The sequence below is a fragment of the Neovison vison genome, chromosome 12, assembly GCF_020171115.1.
Source record: "Neovison vison isolate M4711 chromosome 12, ASM_NN_V1, whole genome shotgun sequence".
Lineage (NCBI taxonomy): Eukaryota > Metazoa > Chordata > Mammalia > Carnivora > Mustelidae > Neogale > Neogale vison.
In genome coordinates, this window is record NC_058102.1 from 37,815,213 (window position 1) to 37,839,076 (window position 23,864).

Here is a 23,864-nt window from a genome sequence, read left to right on the forward strand (position 1 = left end):
CAGGCTCCCCTCCCCCTCCGTAGAGTGATATATGGGCATGCAAATGACTCGCACACCCAAGTGTTTCTTACCTGTTGGGCCTCCTAAGGTGTCACTTTCCAGTCACAGTAACTCATTGACACCTATTTCAAGAGAGTCTGACGCCTTTGGGGGAATCTAATGGCATTCTTTATTTAGATGAGACTGTGTTTCTTAAAAATACTCAACAATTCAAAAGTTTTTCTTATTCAGTACAATTAGTGCATTACTTGGAGTCTTCACACAGGTGATGACAGCCCTGAGCCAGATAGATTTTCTAAAAGGAAATGTTACTGCTTTCCTCTAAAAGCTAGTCTACATCTTAAAACAAAAATGCATACTGATAACAATAGTGATATATAAATTATCCTTTGGGGAAAGATGGTTGAATATTACATTGTCTGGAGGAAGAAAAAAATATTAAGTAAGAAAAACAAAAATATTTCTTCAGGTCTGCAGCAATTTCCAGAGTCACACGTATACTAGAAGCCTTGCTCTGGAAGAACTGCCCTTGACCTTTGAAAAGGCTGAATCTGGAGTAGAGAAAATATGCCTATCTTTCCACACATGGACTGGTCCAGCAGAGAACACCAGTATATTCAACACTTGATCTTAGCCAAAAGGCCGAGAAGCAATACAACACCAGTATATTCAAAATGCCTTTTCGTGGCAAATCAGTTTTTTATTTAGTATTTCTTAAAAAGTTAATGTTACTATTTCTCTGTCTGTGGGCCCAAAATATCTCATGAGCAGAAGCATACAATTAATGCTTACCCTTAATAGTCTGTTAGAAAATCATCATGTATCAAACTCTGTGATTTCCAATTATTATAGTTTGCCTGTATTTTTTTTTAAGATTTTATTTCACAGAGAGAGAGATCACAAGTAGGCAGAGAGAGAGGGGGGGGGGGAGGGAAGCAGGCTCCCCGCTGAGCAGAGAGCTCGTTGCAGGACTCGATCCCAGGACCCTGAGATCATGACCTGAGCTGAAGGCAGAGGCTTAACCCACTGAGCCACCCAAGCATCCCTGTATTTTTTTTTAAATGTTACTTCTTTCTCATGCCATACACATCCAGATATATGGCTCTTATAAATCTGCATGGTGCAGTGTTTTTTAAGATTGAGAAGAATTAAATGTAATACTGCTTTGAGAATTTCAGTGCATTCCTTTACACAATTGATTCTGCCCTCAGATTAAGAGAAAGCGCATGAAGTTAAAGTCATGTAGCCCTCAGTTCTGCTACAAAACCCAGCCTGCCGCCCAGAATCTGGCAGCTGTTTTCAACTCAGGGGCCTTTACATAGGCTCCAGCCCTGCCAGCCGGGGACCAAAGGACAGAATCCAGTGGACTAGAGCTCCCTTTTCTTATTATCTTGGCATATTCGCTCTAAAGATATTATGGTTACAAGAGCTTGTGATTTTAGCAAAACAAACAAAGCAAAACCAAAACAAAACAAAAACCTCTTTTAAGGGCCAGATTGCCCGAGGATTTCACAAACAATCCTGTGATTAAATTTCTGTGATGACAGAAAATAGAAGTATCTGAGCACATAGGAACTTCGTCTTAACCAGCCTGCTGTCAGGGATCCCCAGCCAGATCAGACTCAGGATCAGCTAGAATGGGAGTTACTCTGGAAAACTGGCCCAAGAGGAAACAGAATTTAAGGATTTTTTTTTTTTTTGAAACGAAACTTTGAATGGCGTTGTAATCCCAATTAGAAAAAGGTATTTGGACTACAAAAAATATATATACGTTATGGCGCTCAATTTACTCTAACAAGGAGCACCTAACTGCTAACACTGGCAGACAAGTTCAACATTCACAGCTATTTATTGAGCGCCTTGTCTGTGCCTGACCTTGTTCTAGATGCTTCTAATTATCTCTAAACAGAATATGTGAATACATCAGTCCTCCTTGAGCTTATATTTGATTGGGATATAATAGATTGAGGTGTAAATGATACTCTGTGTTTGAAGATAAGTGCCGTGGAGAGAAATAAGGAACAGGGATAAGGAATGTATGGTGGGGGTGGAAGGAGAGAAGTGGGGGAGACACTCAGAGAAGGTGACATTTGAGTAAATATTAAACGTAGGAGAGGGAGTGAGCCATGTGGAGATAAAAGGCACAGACATTCCGTACAGAGAGAATAGTGGCACAAGGGTCTTGAGGCTGAAAGAGGCCTGAGCTGTTTTCCAGGGAACAGAGAGGAGGCAGTGTCGCTGTGTGAGGCAGCAGCTGAATCAGAGAGCCGAAGAGGGTAGGAGAGGGGATCCTAACTGTTGCTTTGCCTTTTATTCTCAACCAGACAGCAAGTGATTGAGGGGTTGTGAGCAGAGAAGTTACAATATCAAGTTTGAACAGGTTCTCTCCGGCTCGTGTGGTGTAATATTTTTAGAGAACTAGTCAGAAGTTTCACAGTTCAAGTCTAGCTATTAAAAATGGCTTCTGTATAACTCCTGAAATTCACCTGTGACCATGTCATTTGCTTCCTAGGTACCAAGTGCATATTCACTTGCCTTTTTACTAAATGTAGCAAAAAAACAGCTGTAAAATGTATGTTTGTTTCTTCCTGTTTCCTGCCACTCAGCTGCGACATCACAGGAAGTGTTTCTTGCCCCCTTGGGTATAATATACAACTCTGAATGAGGCTCGTCAGCTCCATGGAGGCCTGCCTTCCATTGGCTTGCACACATTCCATGCTGAGTCCTTCCTCTGACCTTCTACCCTTACTGCTTATCCTGCTTCGAATGCCTTTCCACATGCCCTTCACAGCCAGCATGGTTGCCACAATGCCTTCACCATTGCCAGTGACCCATTTTCCAAAATCCTCCCACTCAGAACGTGCATCACCAAGTCTTACCATATGTTTGTGTACCATGTTGTGGTTTTGGACAGTTCATGGGTTTGCTTTTTCTATCTAACCAGGGATCTTGTGAAAAACTAGGGCCATGCCTGTTTTTCCTCATATTGAACACAAGTCTGTGCTCACAGCAGGTGCTTATTACCAGGAGTACCTTGATGGTTGGTTGGTTGGTTGGTTGAACCTTCAGCCCCTTTCTCTCAATACCAGGAAGAGTGAGACTAGTTGAATCTGTTTTTCAGTGAAGGAATGTTGGGAACCCGAAGGGATGGGGGATGGTACAGCAGTCCAGGTGAGGAAGCCCCTCTATAGTGTTCACATTGGATTCAGGGCACTGGTCACTCTTCCCTGTCACAGGTGCTGAATGACTTACACGTAGAACTTACCCATGTTTTCCTTGCTATTCCCGCAAATGAAACAGCAGTTGATTTATATGTCTCTTCAGCTGCTATAACTTCAGTTTTTGTTTTGTCTCTTTGTTTCTTTTTTCACACTGAACGGTGTTGGCAGCATCTGCTGCAAATAGGGAGAGTTCTCACTGAGAAGCATTTTCAGTTATGTACAGTTGACCTTGAACACCATGGGTTTGAACTGCTCAGGCCCACTTATCTGAGAATTTTTGTTGATAAATACACTGCAGAATTATAATGTATTTCCTCTTCCCTATGATTTTCTTAATAACATTTTTCTCTATGTTTACCATAAGAATACAGTATAAAATATATATAACATTCATAATATGTGTTATTCGACTGTTTTATGTTATCAGTAAGGCATCCAGTCAACAGTAGGCTATTAGCAGCTAAGTTTTTGGAGAGTCAAAAGTGCAATGCAGATTTTTTACTGGTGCCCCTCACCCCATGTTGTCCAAGGGTCAACTGTATCTTAACATATTTTAATAAGCAATTGTTCGTTTGATGGTAGAAAGTAATCAAATGCTTCATTTTGGAGTTCATATATGATATCATTGATGGATTCCTAAGCATGAAAGACACACATTCAAAAGAGCAAATTATACACTACATTTTTATCATTTGTGTGTAAGATCAAAAAGCATACTAAGGAACAGAGAATATATTTTCCAATATAGTCCTGGTCAGGCAAATATCAGTTTGAGTTTCAGCACACATTTGCTCTTTCAATAATGAATGACTCAAATTGGTTTTGCAAATGGCTGTCCGTTATAAGGCTCAGTAGTAGAGACAATGATTAATAATGCATTTGTCAAGACTCTTTACAACATTTTGCTATCAGAAGCAACCATTTGTTGCCATTGGGGTGTTTCACTTTCATTAAAAACAGGAGTGATTATAAATGAAAAGAAATGTAGTATTGAATTTCACACCTTACATTGCTTTCTCGTGATAGAAGTTAATTTCCCTCTGAGTTCTCTTTAAGTGAGAGGTAATTTCATAGTCTAGATTAAAAAACAAACAAACAAAAAACTCTGAATATAGCTACCTGGACCTGAGGAGCATACTAAAATGAAGCACATGTCTTGAATGGGACTAAACAACCAAATTTACCTAGTGCCTCTCTACAGACATTTTCTCTATCATTGAAATTGTAAGGAGAAGTGAGCAAGGCAGATGAAGAAGCCTCATTTAGATCCCATGATGTATGCTTGAATATACATATATGGGCCATTTTCTTGTTAAAGAGATAAGCTATTTGCTGATAAAAGAATTCAGCTTCTCAGTCCATTAACAACTTAATGTTTGAATATTGGGAATAAATGTTGGAAGAAATTATTTTTAGATGTCAGTGTTTCACTCATAATATCATTTGGTGATTTCCATGTATTACTAAAAGGAAGGAAGAATTCTGTTATTCTGCATTATCTCAGAAAGAGCGTGTAAAAGATTATTGGTTTTTAAAAAATACTGTCATTAAACATAATTGCTGCTGTCTTTTTCCATGCTACCTAATTAATAATCTTTGCTGTGTACTTCAGGCATGAACTTCTGGAAGAAGCTCGGAGGAAGGGGTTACCTTTTGCTCAGTGGGATGGGCCCACAGTGGTTGCATGGCTCGAGGTAAGAGAATGAAACCAGAAAGCTCTTAAATTCATCTTTTCAGTGTGATACTTTTTCTAGATAGAGGTAAGGATGGGTTCTAGAAGTCACAGCTTTCCAGGAGCCTGGAGTAGCTTATAAAAGAGCTATTTGCTTTATCCAGGAAGTTGTGGGCATTGTTTTGCTCTTAACTCTGATACATTCCTGTGATTGGGGCAGAGGAAGCCCCGTGTGATAAAAAGAAGTTTCTCTAAATCTCACCATCTTCATGTTCAGAGAAAGAGAAGACAGCTATTAAGCCACGCATCTGTTGTTGTAAGAAAACATCTGTCCCCGTCCATCAGTCCAGAGTTCTTCCTCCTCCACAGGTTACAGAGAAGAGCCATCTCTGTATTCAACACTTTTGTGTTACCCAAGAGATCACTGTCACCTGATTGTGTGGAGAACCAACCATTCCTTTGCTTGTAAATTAATTCCAGAACCTAATTCTCCATAGCCTAGAGGCCAGCTAGGTTTAGCTGTTTGGAATAAAGCAAGAGAATAATGTGTCCCCTTGTTCCCCTCTGGGTCTAAAGTGAGTGTTACAATAAAACAAGATCTACATTCAGAACTTTCTACAGAACACTGGGGCTGGGAAAAATAAAAACAACACCTGAGCAGAGTGGGGGGCAGCAGAAGCAGACTGGGACAGTGAAGGAAACACATATTTGACCACAAAAGACCCCTTCATACCACATAGTAGTAGCGTTCACAGCCTGTTCTATCCATTCAGTTCTCTAACGTGGGCTGCTGAGGTGCCGAGAGATGCCAGTATCAGGGCAAAGAAGAAAATAAGCTTTTCTTGCCTGGCAGAGGCTCCAGGAACCCATTGTTTAAAGTGTTTTAAGTGTTTTAAGTGGTTGGAGATGATAAAATCCCTGACTTTCATTATCCTATCATATCCAAAGCTAACAAATTAATCAATGAGGAAAATTAAAACCCAGTTTAGTTTAAAAACTAGTCTTATATAGATAAAGACATACTTTGCATTTTTTTCTCGGACTGAGTGAAAGAAGCCTGCGTCTTGCTTTATTTTATTCTCTCATGTCAAGGAATTTTTCAGAGCTGCTGCTTCCAAATGTGCTTTTAAAATTACGATACTTTAAAAATCAATTATAAATCAACATGCTTAAGAAAGCACACTTCAAAATTGATAGCAGTTTTTTTGTTCAGTGTCACTCCATTAAAATGAGCCACACTTTGACAGAGGGTTAGCTGCTACATTGGCAAGTGATGAACAAACCCTTCGATAAAAATGAAAAAAGCCTTACCGACATTAAGGAGCTAGGAAATGACAGGCAGTGAGGTTTTGTGCTAATTAAACCTATCCTGAGCGCACAGAAATTGCTCGTAATGTGCTTCCTAAAGTGACTCAAATTACAAAATGGAATAAACAAGATGAATGAGAGGGTGAGCCAATGAAGGAGAGCCCTTAAGTTTCACCTCCTTTAGCGCCTCCAAGCGTGCACAGCCTGGTAGGAATGATGTGCAAACTTAAGTCTGATGCTTCACACACCATTTATCCACACCAGAAACTTTTTGAAAGTCTACTTAGGGATGATACTGAAAACAATGGATGGGCAGTCCTTTGGGTAATATTATTCAGTATAGAAATCTAAATATCTTTAAAAAGGGGAGGGGTGAAAAACCATTAGGGTTCAGTGAAGGTATATTCAGATGTTTACTTATTTTGAACAACTTGAGTCTGTGAACTAAGAAGTCACCTCCCATCTTCCATCATATCTAATGGTCACCTCCCATCTTCCATCATATCTAATGGTGTCTGTCAAGGTGAGGTCAAAACCTTGTACCTCACCTGTTAGAAGATAGTATGACCATTTCAGTCATGTGCTATATTTAGGTTCCCCTCTGTCTTGTCTTTTATCTTCAGTCACAGTCCAGGCCACACTGACTCAAAGATTTGGCTTTTGGTTGGTTTGTCTCCCCTATAGAGACAAGTAGTGTCCTCATACGACATAATTTTTTTTTAATATTTTATTTATTTACTTGAGAGAGGAGAGAAAGAGTGAGAGAGCATGAGAGGGGAGAGGATCAGAGGGAGAAGCAAACTCCCTGCCGAGCTGGGAGCCCGATGCGGGACTCGATCCCAGGACTCCAGGATCATGATCTGAGCTGAAGGCTGTCGCTCAACCAACTGAGCCAACCAGGTGCCCTCGACATAATTCTTTTAAATAAAAGGATATCCAGGTTAGTTATCTATTACCATGTAACAAAACATCCCCATAGGTAACATTTCTTTTCTTCATGGCTTCTGTGGGTCAGGAATCTAGACATAACTTAGCTTGGGTTTTTAATCAAGGTCTCTCACGAGGCTGCAACCAAGGGGTCAGCCAGATTAGCAGGCATCTCTAGGCTTGATGTGGGAAGAATCCACTGCCAAGTTGACTCTGGTTTTCACAGTTGTGATTCAGTTCCTTGCCAGTGACTGGTCGGAAACATCATCTCCCCGCCACCCCGTGGGTATCTCCACAGGGCTGCGCACAACATGACAGCCGAATTCTGCCAGAGCTAGAGGCGCTGAGAGGAGGGAGGGAGAGAATGAGGCAAGAATGAAGCTACCCTCTTTTTGTAATCTAATCTGAAAAGTGGCATCCCATCACTTTCACAGTAGTCTCTTCATGAGAAATAAGATACTGATTTCAGTCCAAACTCAAAGGCAGAGGATTACACAAAAGCAGAAATATCAAGAGGAACTCCCTGGGACTCAGCTTAGAAGCTGCCTCACCACAGCTAGAAGTAATAGAGCTGAATCTCTGTTTTACAAATGAAGAACATAAGGCCAAGGTTTAGAGAAGTTCACCAGTGCCACAGAAGCAATTAGAGCCTAGCCTTCTGGTCCAGAGATTTAGGCATTGACTTTTGCTGATCTATAGCTTTTCTTCTTTCTCTTACTCTCACTATTCTCACTAATGTTCTCTCTCCATTTGCTAAGTCTGTTCATAGCAACAAATAAAATAGTGCAAAAAAAAAAAAATCACTGTTTTGGATGTTTAAAGACCAAGATTTAAACTGCTCACTTGCATGTGCCCTGCTTCTTATTCACAGCTCATGATGGGAGGAAGGGAATTGGAGAGAGTATTCCTTTTTCAAATGTGTGTAATTCAAATGCTACACCACGACCCATGTGAGTTGGCGTTCACTCATCACTTAAGATGTGTGCAGACACTGTGCACTGACTCCGTTGTCTTTCTACAGCATCCTAGCAAAGTTGAAAAATTGGAATCCCTAATTTCTAATGCATTATTCATTTTCTTACTTTCTTTATCTAAAGTTTTCCAGATGCTTATAACTTTAGTCTCCTTCTTTAGCACATCATTTTTTCCTCCAAAACTTTGTTCATGCAGAACATCAACTTAAATTCACACAACTATCGCAAGCTCTAGGTAGGTATGTGAGAAATGGGGCTTAACTACAGTACATGCTTGCATCAAAATCACATGACTGGAGGTGGTAAAGCTGTCTCTTTCTGCGACAGAACTCCTTTGCCCTCAGAATTCCAAAGAAGATTGATAAATTGAATTCATGCATTAAAAAAGTCGAGAGAGCCTTTACCAAATGCAGCTTGTAGCTGTTCTTGTCCTTAAATCCAAGGGAGCAGGGATGGATTTGGAGATGGGCAGCTATTATGTTCAACCTAATAATATAAATTAGTTGTTAGATTGCACACTGTAGAGATTGAATTTCAAATCTTTATTTCCATACCTGCCTAGCTGATATTTTGTAGTAAATTGCTTAATGCCTTTATGCCTCTATGTCATCTGGGGAAAGTAACAATAACATCTATCTTGTGGGGTTTGGGCAGTTCATATGTGTAAGGTACTTAGAAGACACTCTTAACTGTCAGTATAATCTGTGTGTGTATTTATTTCCCTATCCAACAGCTCTGGTTGGGAATGCCTGCTTGGTACGTTGCGGCCTGCCGAGCCAACGTGAAAAGTGGGGCCATCATGTCTGCTTTATCAGACACTGAGATCCAGAGAGAAATCGGAATCAGCAATCCCCTGCATCGCTTAAAGCTGCGACTAGCAATCCAAGAGATGGTTTCCCTAACAAGTCCTTCAGCTCCTCCGACATCCCGAACTGTGAGTCAGTTTCTGCCCCTCCCTCTCCCAACGCGGGGCAAAAAGCAGCCATTGTAAGTCCACAGAGCCCAACTGTGGCAGCACACATTTCAGTGTCAGCATGAATTATTCTGGAGAGAGTTAGCTTGCTCTTCATTAACCTTGCTGCTACTTTTAATAGGTTTCCAAGTGAGGAGCTGTGATTCTGATCAGACTGGAAGGCTGCGACCAAGATAGATGTTTGAGCTAGTTTCTAACTGAAGTCTGGGTTTTTCTCCCAGGCAACAGGATCCCAAGTTCACTCTTTTTTAAGATGCTGTCTTTAAAACAGGAGATGAGATGTTGGCATTAGTGCTTTCTGAAGATGCAATGCCGAACTCACTTCTTCTTACACAGTTTTCATAATTATGCAACTATGCAGATATTTGGTATTTTATAAATACCAAGTGGAAGACCTTCCTTCAAATTCTCTTTGCTTCTCCTGTGTAAATCCCTATTCTTCTCATAATCTTGTCCCTACCCTAACGCTAGAAAAGAACAAAATGTCTAAAAGAAAATGCCTGCCAGATGACAAACTCATGTACTCAGAACGACTCCAAATAATATTCATTCTTTCTTTAGTCCATTGCTGAATTATATAATACCTTTTGCTGGTAAAGCATATGATTTCTGATGTTAACTGAATTTCTCTGGCCCCATGTCTTATTGCAGAATAACAAACTATGGAAGAATGAGGTAAATTTGAGATGTGCATAAAAGATAGAAAAGTGGGATTACTTTATTGCAGTTTTCAGACATAAAACTAAACTTGAGTATAGCTTTTTCTCTGTGACCTTCAACAGTCTGAAAGAATTGGCTTCATGTTTATTGTATCTATCTTTACATTCCTTCCCAGTATACCAGATTCTAATGCCAGAAATACCAGGTCAAATTGAAAAAGGTTTTCTCCTTGTTGTGTAATTCCATTTTAACTTCTTTCTAAGTAAGGTGTAAAAAAAGATATAATTTAACAAACCTTATGTATAACATTATTTTTAAATGTCTATAATGTTGCATACTATAGCTGACATATTACTTAATCTAAAAAATAATACAGAGTATGTTTGACATAAAAGCTGAGTAGGCCATTAAAATAGATGTTGTAAACCAAATTCAGATCTGATAGAATTTAGTTTCCAAGTGAGAGAGAATCATCACAGTTGGCTTGTATCAACACTCTTTTCCTAAGAGCAAATGCATACACAGTTATTGAAAATGCAAAATCGAAGCATTGGAAGTCCCAGTTTCTAGATGAAAAGTAAAATATATTTTATGATTTTTATGTAACACGCAAATCCATTTCTTAATGGAAAATAGAATAATTAAGCACTATTTTTCTAAAAATGTCTAAGTGAACTTAAAAAATTTAAATCAGAAACTATTAAAATTAAGAGCATATTCAGTTTAAAGAACAGACAAATGTGAAGAGAACTTACAAGACTCTTCACGGTCTAGTGATCACCTCAGTTCACCTCAAAGGCTTTATTAACTCTCCAGGTCAGGATCCTAGTGACACAGAACTATTTTCAGCTTGCTAAACTTTCATGCTCATGGGTGATTGTGAGCTTTGGCAATTGCTCTTCTCTCTGCCTGGAACATTCTTCCCACTCCAGGATCGCCATCCTTCCCCAACTCATCCTTCATTGAATGGTTCTTTAATGTTTTCCCTTGAAAAAGCTTTCACTGTGCACCAAAAATCTGGTTTACTTCCCTTCCTCATTACCACTCCATATACTTATAAAAACTAATTAAAAATTTCTCTTAATTTATCCTCCACCCTAACCAATCAAGAATATTATCAGTTTTCCGTGGTCCCCAGGCCTTAATTCACTGCCAGGCAAATTGTAGAGAATAATCAATAAACATTCCTCTTAAGAATGGTGATTGTACAAGTCACTCTATCAGCCGTTACAGAGGCTATGAAATCTGTATGGCCTTGACTTCAGAGATGACAACTGTGTAAGGAAAGTAAGACTTGCTCAACACTAGGAGATGAGATAGTTTAATTTCTTAATGTTAGGCAGAAGCAAAGAGTTGTGAAGTTCCAAAGAAGGGGAAACCATTTCTGGTTGAATAAGGCTTCAAAAAAAATTTAACAGAAACAAGATGGGATTGGGAGAGAGAAAAACCATAAAACACTCTTAATCTCACAAAACGGTCTGAGGGTTGCTGGGGGTGGTGGTGGAGAGGGTATTTGGGTTATGGACATTGGGAAGGGTTCGTGATATGATGAGTGCTGTGAAGTGTGTAAGCCTGATGATTCACAGACCTGTACCCCTGGGGCAAATAATACAGTATATGTTAATTAAAATAATTAATAAAAAATAAAAGAAATAAATTAATGAATAAAAAAGGAATTAACAGTTCAAAGTTAATCTATTAATTATTAAAAATTATTAATTTTAATATTAACTTTTGGATAAGATACCTTTTTAGTTATTTCCTTTATCTTTTTATAAAGATAAATTATTTTGCATCATTTATTATTTTGTGTATTTTTTAAACTTCGTATAGCATGAACATTTTCCTCATATTATTAATATACAGTTATAGTATCATGTTTAATTGCTGCATAATTCCTTTATGGAAATACCATAATGTATTTAACCAAATCCCTAATATTGGACATTTTGCTTATTTAAAAATTTTCATTGTATTCACAATACCATAGTGGATGCACACATAGTTATACTGTTGCATAAACTGTTTCCATAGCAACATATATGTATAGGGCATTTATAGGCTTATTACTTTGAATCTTAATGGCCAGACTGTATTGTGTAACCTTTCCTCATCATTTTGTTAATATTGTTACCTTGCTTAAATTTATTTTTTTATTTTTTTATTTTTATTTATTTATTTTTTTTACACACAAACTGTATCTTTTATTTGTAAGATTTGTTTAGGTCAAAAGCCCTTTTATATATAAGTTAACACTTTTTCATATGCATATTGATTTAGTATTTAAATGAATTACCTATTGGTAATTTTTTCCATTTTTCTAAAGGATACAGGAATATTCCTCTTTTTATTAATGTGTAAAAATTCTTTATTCAGAGAGGATATATACCCTTTACCAAATATTGATACAAGTTACATAAAAAATAAGTTGTATCTATTTGTTGTTTTTTTTTAATATTTTATTTATTTATTTGACAGAAAGAAATCACAAGTAGATGGAAAGGCAGGCAGAGAGAGAGAGAGGGAAGCAGGCTCCCCGCTGAGCAGAGAGCCCGATGCAGGACTCAACCCCAGGACCCTGAGATCATGACCTGAGCCGAAGGGAGCGGCTTAACCCACTGAGCCACCCAGGGGCCCCTGTATCTATTTGTTTTAAAAATGATCTACTGAATACTTTTTCTTCCTTTTACTCCATGATGGAAATATTTACTCATATCTAATACATTTTAAATATGATTTGCTTTGCTTATAAATTTCTAGTAATGAATTCACTACATAAAGTGAAGACAAAAACATCTTAAAGTTATCACCTAAGATTATATATTAGGATTCACATTTTATTTTATTTATTTATTTTATTTTTCTTTTTAGTGGGGGTTAGGGATGAAAGGAGAGGGAGAAAGAAAATCTTAAACAGGCTCCATGTTGGATGCAGAGCCCAATTTGGGGATGTTTTCATTTCTCCCAGAACAGTGTAATTATTTCAGAACATACATGTGTTTCTTTGTGTTCAGGTTTGAGTTCGGGTTCCTCAGTCAGGTGTATCTTGCTTATTTCCTCAAATTTTCAAGAGAAGAAGACAAAGTTCTTTACTTAGACTTTTTTTTTTTAACTGAATGGAACTTCTATCTGATTCTGCCTCCTTTCCTGTCTGCATGAAATGGGCCAGACCACCCAAAAGAAAATCTAATAATTACATTTATTACTTTCTTGGGTCAGTCCTAATTTTAAAGCTTTCTGTTTGTTCTTTCTGAGCTGCTGCTGTTGTGGAAAGTCTCTTACCTAATAGAATAGGGATAGAAATACCAGTTCACTGAAATATTTGGTTAAAGAGGGATGTCATAGAGAATAAGTACATGCTTTAAATATTTTATCTTCAATAAATATATGTAAATGCTCAGGCACTTGCAAATTTAGATGAAACACTTAGGACTTTTCTTTGAGTACAATTCCAATGCCTGAAGTTCTACATTATCTCTTAGAACTTCATCCATAAAACATCTTCAATTTTTCTAGTTTGAATTTCCTTTTAAAGTGATAATTTTGAGGTATTCAACAAGCTATTTGAGTGCAGGATCCTCCTGGACATTTACAATCTTTTCCCCAGACTTTGATGAAGTTGTATCTCACTGATAACGTGCTATAAGATTTGCCAATATCTGTCTTCCCAAATAATTCAACTCAGAATTAATATGAATGAAACTTTTATTTTTACTTTATGTTATATTTATTTAAACTGCCTAATTTAAAAAAACAGTGCAGTAGAAAAGAATAGGTTTGGGAACACAGAATTCAGCAAATTCGAGCAGAAATGTAAGGCATAAAATAGACATCAGTCAGCACAATATACATGGGAAACAAAGAGCGTTTATGAAACGAAAGATTTACTGGAGTGGAGATTGCTTGATAAAATTTCTAAAGAAATTGTAGTAAATTTCTAATGAAATTGTGATGATATCCAACATCAGTGGACACCTAAGTGTCAGGTGCTGTTGGAAGTGCTTTACGTGTTATCACTCACTTAAACCCCACAACAACAACACTATGAGATAGGTACTTTTTTTTTTTTCATCTCTTGTATAGATGGGAAAAAACTGCTGTACAGAGAGGTTAAGTGACTTGCCTAAGGTCACCCCGCCTTGTGGTTTGCCCCAGAGTATATGCTATGATTTAGTACACCCTGCTGCTTCCTGCATTGACCTGTTTTCTTCTCTTTTACAGCATTCTTCCAGTTCTTTCGTTCCCCTTTTCATTATTAGTAACCTCATAATAAAGTGAGGTGCAATTGTGCAAATGCTAGTCTTCATATAATGGAAATATTTCTTTTCTTATATTGAGAAACATAAAATCAGATGGGGAGAAATGTGGATCTGGGCCATTCAAATGTGAAAAGTAAATGTCAAGTTTATCTACTTTGCAACTCAATTACCAAGTAGAATATTACTGCAAAATGATCTAGGAAGTAACAGAAATGACTTCCAGGTAGATAAGGTTTAGGATTATCCTGAGATCTTGCTGCTTTACTTATTTTCTATTTCTGCCAGCAGGAGAAGTGATTATTTTCCCATAATTAATTTTCATGAGTTATATGTTAAACTAATTTTAATATTTATTTTTATGCTGTAACTCTCTCCTGAATGATTTAATTAGGCAAGTGCTTTAATCCAAACATCCTTTAGGAATTTTCCTCCTAGTTCTCATTTGATAATACTATCTACATATTCTTCTCTGATGGGACTAAGATGAGGCAATCAAAGCAGGTCAAAAACAAAATTGAGGGAGGCAAGCACTGTCAGTTGCTGACCTTGCATTTGCATAGCCATGAAGGCCCTCTACCTATTCTCTAAGATACTCTCTTCGCTGAAATGCTTGTGCTCTACAGCACCCCTTTATGACTTAGCCAAGTGAAAGTTCCAAACCTTTAGCAGGTGGTGAGGAGAAAGAGATCTGAATAATTGACTTACAGTACATGGGCTTGCTTATAAAATCAACTTGTTGAAACCTTGACAATGTCTAAACCATTGGGTTGTGCCAAAGCTATTTTATGAGTTACTTTACAAGATTCTGGAACAGACGGTGCTCCTCACAGGTAAAAACCACAGATCAAAAGAGAACAACACACAACTTGGGAAAGTTTGCCAGCCATACTTTAGAGTATGGCTTTTGGTATTGCCCTCGGTATATGTTATTTTGCATGTAAAGCTACAGATAAAACCCTGGCTTCCAGCATCTTGCCCGTTCCAAAATTTCATGATAGACCGACCAATATAGACTTTAAGGTAAACTCTGGAGGGGATTATACATGTACAAATTCCAGTATGAGATAATACTGGTCAAGTTTCCTATAGACAGAGGGACATCTTAATTATTTGGATTCACAGTTAACATAGAAGCTACAGAAATCATTATAAAATGAGACTGGCTAAAGTGAATTTCAGGTAATCATTCCAGCAACTCACTTTGAACAAACAGTACAGCCGTTCGGGTGGACCACTGTGGTCACTGGGTGTAAAGGGTATGTGACACATGAGTGTTAAGTTCTTTTTAGTATAGTACCCTCTTCACAAAGTTAATAAAAGCAATTTATTTTGTAATTTAATGATTTATACATCCATATGTCTGTCTGTTTATATTGAGCACCATTTCCAAAAGTTGGGTGTAGAAGGGAGGGTCTCTTAATAAGATAGGTGACTCTAGTATTCAAAATAGTTTCTAGGTGCACATAGTTTTATCTTATAGGGAAAAATTCAGATATACCCTAAATCTCAAAATGGTAGGAAAATGAGAATTTTGCACATATAAATTTTACAAATATGATGGCTGTCCTCTGGGATTTTTCTTAAGTATGCTCTATGACAATTTGGGGCATAACTTCCCTTTGTTACGGAACTATATATATATGTGTGTGTGTGTGTGTGTGTGTTCTTATTATATATTATGCATTACTCATATATATATAATTCTCTTATAAATGAGATTTATCTTATATTGAATTATACTCATCAATTTAGTTTATATGTTGTTATTTTTCAAATTATACTCAATTACATAATTTATAATAGGAGGAAAATTCAAACAGTATTTTGTGTTGGTAGAAGAGGCCAGAGAGAGTTACAGTGAAGGCTTATGTTGGGGCATCAATTTTGCTACTTTCGATTCTAGACACCTTCCAAAACAAGTAGTACGCAATGCATAGGATATAAATTCCATTGTAACTATAGGACGTACTTGGACATCCTTGCAATGTTCTTAAGGATTTCCCAGTGAAACGGTGAAATTTAATAAGTGGTTCCCAGTAACCATTCCCATCAATAATATGTCACATCTGTATGTTACTAACTGGATTTTGTTTTAGAAATTGTGCATTATTCAGTATAGAGCAAATATCATGGGTTATTTTATTTAGAAAGCAAATGAGACTTTATAAAGAATAATGCCTGCAAAAAGGAAAATTTCCTTTTATGTCATGTTCTTCTCTATAATGGTATAGGGCACTGCTGAGAAATTAGGAATCCTAGGTTTTGTAATTTCTTTTTTTCTTTTTAATTTTTTTTTTTTTAAGATTTTATTTTACTTATTTGAGAGAGAGAGACAGTGAGAGAGATCATGAGCGAGGAGAAGGTCAGAGGGAGAAGCAGACTCCCCATGGAGCTGGGAGCCTGATGTGGGACTCGATCCCGGGACTCCAGGATCACGCCCTGAGCCGGAGGCAGTCGTTTAACCAACTGCGCCACCCAGGCGTCCCAGGTTTTGTAATTTCTGACAGCATTTAGTAAGGTTGAATAAAATAGTCTTTAAATTAAAAATAGCATTTCACTTCCTTTTCCTCTCCAAGAATATAGGAAAACAACATACTTAAGGAATTACAGAAGGGAGAAATCATGCGGGAAAAGCTGATACTAGTTTCCAGACAGGTGATGATAATGCTTTCTTCCGCTTTGTACTGACCACCAATTTTCTCTTTTCAAGGACAAGGAAGAATCAAAACTTTGTGAATGACATACTGGTAATTGCACAACAAAGTACCTGTGCCTTTGTGTTCTGAAGAAAAGTTAATACATTCCTCTACAGATCAAATTTAATCAGTTCTTTATGATTACAAAAACAAACAAACAAAAAAATGGATCCTACCTTTGAAATGCAAATCTTGGTGTGGCCTTTTTCCTGATTAATAATCATAGGAGCATCATTGTAAATCTATTCCACAGGAGCTTCACAGCATCCCTCTTTCTATTTAATCTTTTTAAGTAGAAGAAAAAGGAAGCTGTGAGCAGATCAGCAATGCTGTCTCTCTCCTGTGCATGTTGTAGAAGCAGGAGCATGGTCCCATTGCCATGGGACTGGTAACTTACAGTTCTGCTGCCTTTCTTCTTTACCACTGCTTCCCTGCCGTGGACCCCACTGCTCCCCCGCCGGGCCTCCTCCCTAGCCTTCAGGCAACGTTTGGGTGACCCATGAAGAAATGGAAAATCTGGCCGCTCCAGCAAAAACGGTTAGTCTTACGGCTTTGTTAAACATGAAGAAAAGTCCTTTGACTGTTATTGGGATGAGAGAGCTATTGTGTGTATGACAGATCAGAGTAATGGGTGTGTTTACATAATGAAAGGCATGAAAACTAACATTTTTCATTAAGGTTTCATTTTACTGTGCTTGGACATTGTAAATGAAGCAGGACTAGATGATCAAAATGTGGTTAATATCAGAAGAGTTAGTAATATGCAGGCAATAATCAAGGATTTTATAATGCTTATTTATCCATTTTGCAACAGTGGGAATTTTTAGTAACCGATATCTCTTAGTATTGGGCGTATTCACAGGCAATGCATGTTCTCAAACCCAATTAAACATGTAATAGAAAAGTTCAGATTGAACACTCCTTTTTTTTTTCTTTTTTTAAAAAGATTTATTTATTTATTTGAGAGATGGAAAGAGGGGAAGGGTAGAGAGAGAGAGAAGAGGAGAGGGAGAGAGAATCCCAAGCAGACTCCCCACTGACCACCCAGTGTGGGCCTCAATCTCACACAACCCTGAGATAGTGACCTGAGCTAAAATCGAGTCAGATGCTTAACCGGCTGATCCACCCAGGTGCCCCAAAGACTCATTTTAAATATAATCATTTAATTTCTTGTACTTTACCAATACAGAACTTAAAACTCCACCCCTCCAGAAAATTCTGTTCATTTGATACTCGAAGCACAGACTTAAAGAAATTTTTAGTGACTTTGATTATAACTGTCAGCTTTTTTAAAAATATAATATTACATATAATCATTTTTCATTTAAAATAACAAAGCTGAGTATGTCATACATTTTATTCTTAGCAGCTGCTTTTAATTTAATGTTCTTTTGGTTGTATCTGTATGTGAAAAATTGATTATCTAGTTTATGAAGGATAAAAATGTCAGTGTCATTCTCTAACTATATTTCTAGTTCAGTTTGTTGGGCTTTACTCTTGTTTACTTTTGTTTGTTGTTGACTGTTGCTGAAATCTATTTGATTACTACAAAGCTTTGTTAGAGGGAAACAGTTACTTCTTGTACTTCATTAATTTACTTTGTTAGATTTTTATTTTATTGTGTGTGTGTGTGTATACATTTACATGTGTTGTATAGTTGTATGTATATAATCAGGAATTTTTATTGTAGGTTTTTTTTTACATTGACATTTGGAAAATAACATACTTTTAAGAATTAAAAAAAGTTTGGGATGACCAGATCAAATGTATCATGAAAAGTCCATATGTCATATGTGTGTATGTTTAATTGGAATTAACTAGAAACTATGTGGTTGCCATTGAACTGTTAAATTGATTACTGTGGGTTTGAATAAGGATCAGTGTATTTATCTAGTTAAGTCATAACATTTTCAATAACAAACAGTTTTGCTTCCGCTAGAATAATTTTTACTGTCTTCATTTGAGATTAATTTATATTTATCTGCTTTATTAATCATTCCCTGATGCTAACACAGAAAGAATCTGAGGAAGGAAGCTGGGCCCAGGTAGGAAATTCATATGCTCTAAAACAATATCATTTAGTATGCTATGAGGATATAAAGTAAGAAACTGTAGTATGTCATAATATTATAAATTTTCACTTAGCTTAGGTTAGTTAGGCTTATACGTATATTTGAATATGCTATGTTTAATACTATATATGTCTTTTTAAATCTCCATATTTTGCAAAGAAAATGAATATCGTTTCATATCTGGCCACTTTGAAAGGGAAATTTTCTTTCTTTTTCAAAAGAATGAACTGTAACTTAAATTTCTCTGAAATTGCCCCTGAATATATTTAATCAGGAATCATTCAAGTTGGATATAAAAGGGGGTGCTGAAAAAAAAAAAAACCTTATGAAACATATGCTTCAAAGTATAATGGAAAGTGTGGGCGGCCTGGGGTCAAAGGCTGTGTGTCCACACTGAGCCTGCGATCCAAAGCCCCTTCCATTAACTGAGATGGCTATATGAGACAGGAATCTGTACTTTGAATAAGCATGTGTGTTTGCAAGGAAGCTGCACATTTTTCAGCATTTCCACATGACATGCAACCAAAAGAATTAATGCATGTGATCGCGCATCTGATTCAAACCTTTGACTAATGAGGAAAATTTGCTAGTTATTACTAGGACCTATATTTAAACATTCATTAAATTAGGGTGGTATTTGGGTTTGATTTTGGTAAGAATTTCATCCTTTTTAAGAACACACAAAAGAAGGGGAGCCCCTGAGGCTTCCATTAGAAATACATGTTATAATTACAAGTGTGACTTGGTTGTAACATAAAGAACTGAATAAAAGATGCTGTAAAATTAGTAGGTAGTGATAGTCCTTTTTAATAATTGGTCTAGAGGCGATGGTTGACTTGGTTTTCACTTTGGCTGTCATGAACAATGGTTAGATGAGTTCACTCATATTGTTAAATTAAATAACTAGATTATTTGTCTTTGTGTTTTGATGATACCCTACTTCTTAAATACAGAGTCTGTATATCTAATAGAGACTGATTCTTTCCAATGACTTTTATGGACCCTGTCTGCATGCTTCACTAGATAGCAACAGTGTCCACATGCATGCAGTCTCTTACCCTTGTTGCTCCTCTCTCTATTTGTTTACCAAAGTTTCTATTTTCACCTTGAGATTTGCCATTATACCACAGCAAGAGAAGGAAATGGTGGGGTATTAGCTGACAGATAAAAATCAATTAAATTAAATAAATTTAACTATACAAAGAATCTTTAAGCTCAGCGTTTATATTGTGCCATTAATTCTATTTTTTAATTTAAAAATGTATATTTGTATAGAATGTAATTTCTTCTGAGAATACAAAACAAACACAATCATTTTCTGTAAGCAGGTGCCACGATCCATGTACCCAGAGTTCCATTTTGTCCAATTAAGTCAAATACTTAAAGGCTAGGTATTATTTCTGCTTTCTTCCCATATAGCACATTAATTAAATGTCAGTTATAAGAATATGCAATATCCTCCTATTACCATCTCATTTTATTGGCTAAGAAACTTGACTGCTATAAAACAATTCTAGTGTCCGGTTTTTCTACAGACTCTGGCTTATGGAGATATGAACCACGAGTGGATCGGAAATGAATGGCTTCCCAGCCTGGGGTTACCTCAATACAGAAGTTATTTTATGGAATGCTTGGTAGATGCAAGAATGTTAGATCACCTAACAAAAAAAGATCTTCGTGTCCATTTAAAAATGGTGGATAGCTTCCATCGGTAGGTTTTTTTCAAACAGTAATTAAAATGAAACAGTAAATAATGTATATATTACTAGAACAAAAAGATGTCTAAGAAATAGAGAATTATGCTATTCAAAACATCTCTGTGCATATACTTGGCACATATTTTCATGAAGCAAATTGCAGTGACTATCTAATACAGACCTGTGTACATATTATGAGCTCAAAGTTTATGGAACCACACATGTACACAATGCAATATAACTTTTTTTCTGTATCTTTTGGAAATTCCATATTTGTGATTTGTATCTGTGTATGTTTTTATATTAGGAAATTATTTATTAAGAATAAAATTAAGTCAGTTTCAACTCTATAAATATACATATAGTTGTAAATTATATAATTTGGGTATATATCAGAAAAAATTTGAGAAGGAATTCTCTGAAGAAGCTGTTTCTTTGTTTTCATATAAATCTTTTAATGTTTTTATTTGTGCATTAATTTTCAGAAAAAAACACTGAATGAGTTGTGAGACAGCCGTAAGGACCTATGAATAAATGTAACCTCTTTTTTCAAGTTGTTTACCATCTAGGGGGGAAGAAGAAGCTTGTTATAATACCATGTCATAAGTGTCATGCTGATATCTTTGTAGGTTATGTGAGAAATTGTCGATTGGATTATGATTCTTTTTTGTTCACTTCAAGTTTTTATTTATTTTTTTTTAAAGATTTTTTTATTTGTTTGAGAGAGAGAGAGCACACCGAGCAGGGGGGAGGAGCAGAGGGAGAAGGAAAAGCAGACTCCTTGTTGAGCAGGGAGCCCAATGTGGGGGCTTAATCACAGGACCTTTGGATTATGACCTGAGCCAAAGAACTGAGTCACCCAGGTGCCCCTCAAGTTTGTTTTTTTTTTTTTTTTTTGGGGGGGGAAATATATTCATTTTCCCCTTTTACCTTAAATTTTTTGGTCTTTTTCCTGCTTAGAGTCTTAGGAATATATATTGAACATAGATTTATAGTATATTTAATAACTTTTAATTTTATACACTTTAATGTAAATTCTCAAATTCAAGCTGAATGGTTTGGCTGAATCCAATTCTTCTATGAACAGCAGCTCACATAATTTTGGTCATCTGGAAACTTGTGTGACCTGCTTATTGATGGATTCCTTTATAGTTTCTTTTTTTTTTTTTTTCCAATTTATTTATTTTCAGGAAAACAGTATTCATTATTTTTTCACCACACCCAGTGCTCCATGCAAGCTGTGCCCTCTATAATACCCACCACCTGGTACCCCAACCTCCCACCCCCCCGCCACTTCAAACCCCTCAGATTGTTTTTCAGAGTCCATAGTCTCTCATGGTTCATCTCCCCTTCCAATTTACCCAAAAGCACATACCCTCCCCAATGTCCATAACCCTACCCCCCTTCTCCCAACCCCCTCCCCCCAGCAACCCACAGTTTGTTTCGTGAGATTAAGAGTCACTTATGAGGGAGTGGTGATGCAACATGGGGGCTTAAGTGGGTAGGAGAAGAATCCATGAAACAAGATGGGATAGGGAGGGAGACAAGCCCCTCAAGTTTTTATTTCAATTCTAGTTAGTTAACATACAGAGTATTACTAGTTTCAGGAGAATTTATGGTTCATCACTTACATACAACACCGGTGTCCATCACAAAAAGTGCCCTCCTTAATACCATCACCCATTTACCGCTTCCCCCACCCTACTCTGTCCATCAACCTCAGTTTGTTCTCTATAGTTGAGTTTGTTTTATGGTTTCTTAAGTAGTTTTTTATTATGATAAATTAATAAATATAAATCTAGATGACTTTGGTTTGCAAACCCCTATTTGTTCACATCCTGTCCAATATTTAATTAGCGACTAAAATGAAAATGGTATAAAAAATCAGATATGTTGATGACATAAAATTAGGATAAAGAGATAATAATTGGTGCTCTTCAATTAAACTTATGGAGATGTTTTGAATCTTAATACAGTTGTTGATACTGTTGGATTAAATTTAGTAGAGATAAGTGTGATGTGGTTTTTAGAAACCATTAAAATGTTGGATGGGAATCCATGATTTAGAAGTAGATCAAGTGAAAAAGTTATGATTTATACTTGGCACAAAAATCTCAGTTTGGGTTAATGGCTTACAGGACATATTTAGACTAAAAATCTCAGGTTTGGTTAATGGCTTACAGGACATATTTAGACTGTGTTTATTGTCAGACTCAGTGAAGTTCTACCATATGGCGAGATGACAATAAGAAACTGTATTAATATATAGGCATTAAATTGTTATTGACAAAGTGCTAAGAGTCCAGTGGAAAAGTTAAATTAATTTTTAAAAATATATTTAATTTAACTTATTTTTTTTATTTTGAGAGAAAGAGAGGGAGAGAGAGCAAGTGAATCCTCATGCAAGCTAGGAGGAAGGCAGAGGGAGATGGAGAGAGAATCTTAAGCAGGCTTGACTCCCAGTGTGGGGCTCAATCCCATGACCCTGAGACATGATCCCGAGATTATGACCCTGAGACCATGACCCTAGCAGAAACTGAGAGTCAGATACCCAACTCACTGAGCCACCTAGGCACCCTGAAAAGTTGAATAAATTAAAGACATTTAGCTTGGATAAGGAAAGACTTTAGTTTTCCTGTTTTGATATTATTACATGGTGGAAGAATAATATTTGCTCTGTTGAACATGTGCTTTTCTAGTTCAAATAATTGTAGATAGTAGGGTGAATGATTTCTGTTCAATAGAAAGAACAGCTTTGTAGGACTCCCAATTACCCTATCATATACACATTATTAGGCAGTGAGTTCCCCGTCCTTGAACTCAAATTTTATGTGGTTATAGTAGATTTTCAAATATTAGAATCTTTGATGACATATTTGCAGCTGTTTCCCATTCTTCACTGATTGACTTTTGTTTTACATTATAGTAAAAATGATTATTACAGTGATCAAGTTTTTTTTTTTTAATAAAAATTACAGAAGCAGTGGGGTTCTCTTGGTTCAGGGAAATACAGGAGCTTCATCTTTATGCTATGCTTAGTTCTGAACTAAAGCAGGTAGAACCGAACTGCATAGAGCATCCCATTGTCGTTATGGCCCAGTTTTCCATCTGGTAGACATTGATGTAATAATATATATCCTCCTTATAGTACAATTTTATATTACCTATAAACACTTGACAGAAATGAGCCAAGAGCTACCTCAAGCTACCTGATGTCTGTGGCTGTTATTACATCAGTGTTATCTGTTTTTCCACTACATTAATTTGTTGGGGCTGCCATAACAAAATACCACAGACTGTGTGACTTAAATAGCAGAAATTGATTTGATCACAGTTCTGGAGTCAAGAAGTTCAAGATGAAGGTGTCAGTCAGTATGATTGATTTCTTCTTAGCTTGCAGATGGC

The 23,864-nt window shown here is 36.7% G+C and overlaps 1 protein-coding gene across 12 annotated transcripts in view; it reads left to right on the forward strand.

Moving 5' to 3' along the window:
- The window catches only part of PPFIA2 (PTPRF interacting protein alpha 2), a 486,729-nt gene that overhangs the window by 445,592 nt on the left and 17,273 nt on the right, over nucleotides 1-23,864 (forward strand). For 8 of the 12 annotated variants that reach the window (XM_044229065.1, XM_044229070.1, XM_044229066.1 and 5 more), the window contains 5 exons: nucleotides 4,834-4,915; nucleotides 8,836-9,036; nucleotides 17,165-17,227; nucleotides 18,706-18,735; nucleotides 20,280-20,473. In XM_044229065.1, coding sequence (XP_044085000.1) covers nucleotides 4,834-4,915; nucleotides 8,836-9,036; nucleotides 17,165-17,227; nucleotides 18,706-18,735; nucleotides 20,280-20,473 — 570 coding nt within the window. The remainder of the gene's footprint in view (nucleotides 1-4,833; nucleotides 4,916-8,835; nucleotides 9,037-17,164; nucleotides 17,228-18,705; nucleotides 18,736-20,279; nucleotides 20,474-23,864) is intronic. The other 4 variants (XM_044229067.1, XM_044229069.1, XM_044229077.1 and 1 more) reach the window with 1 other exon arrangement.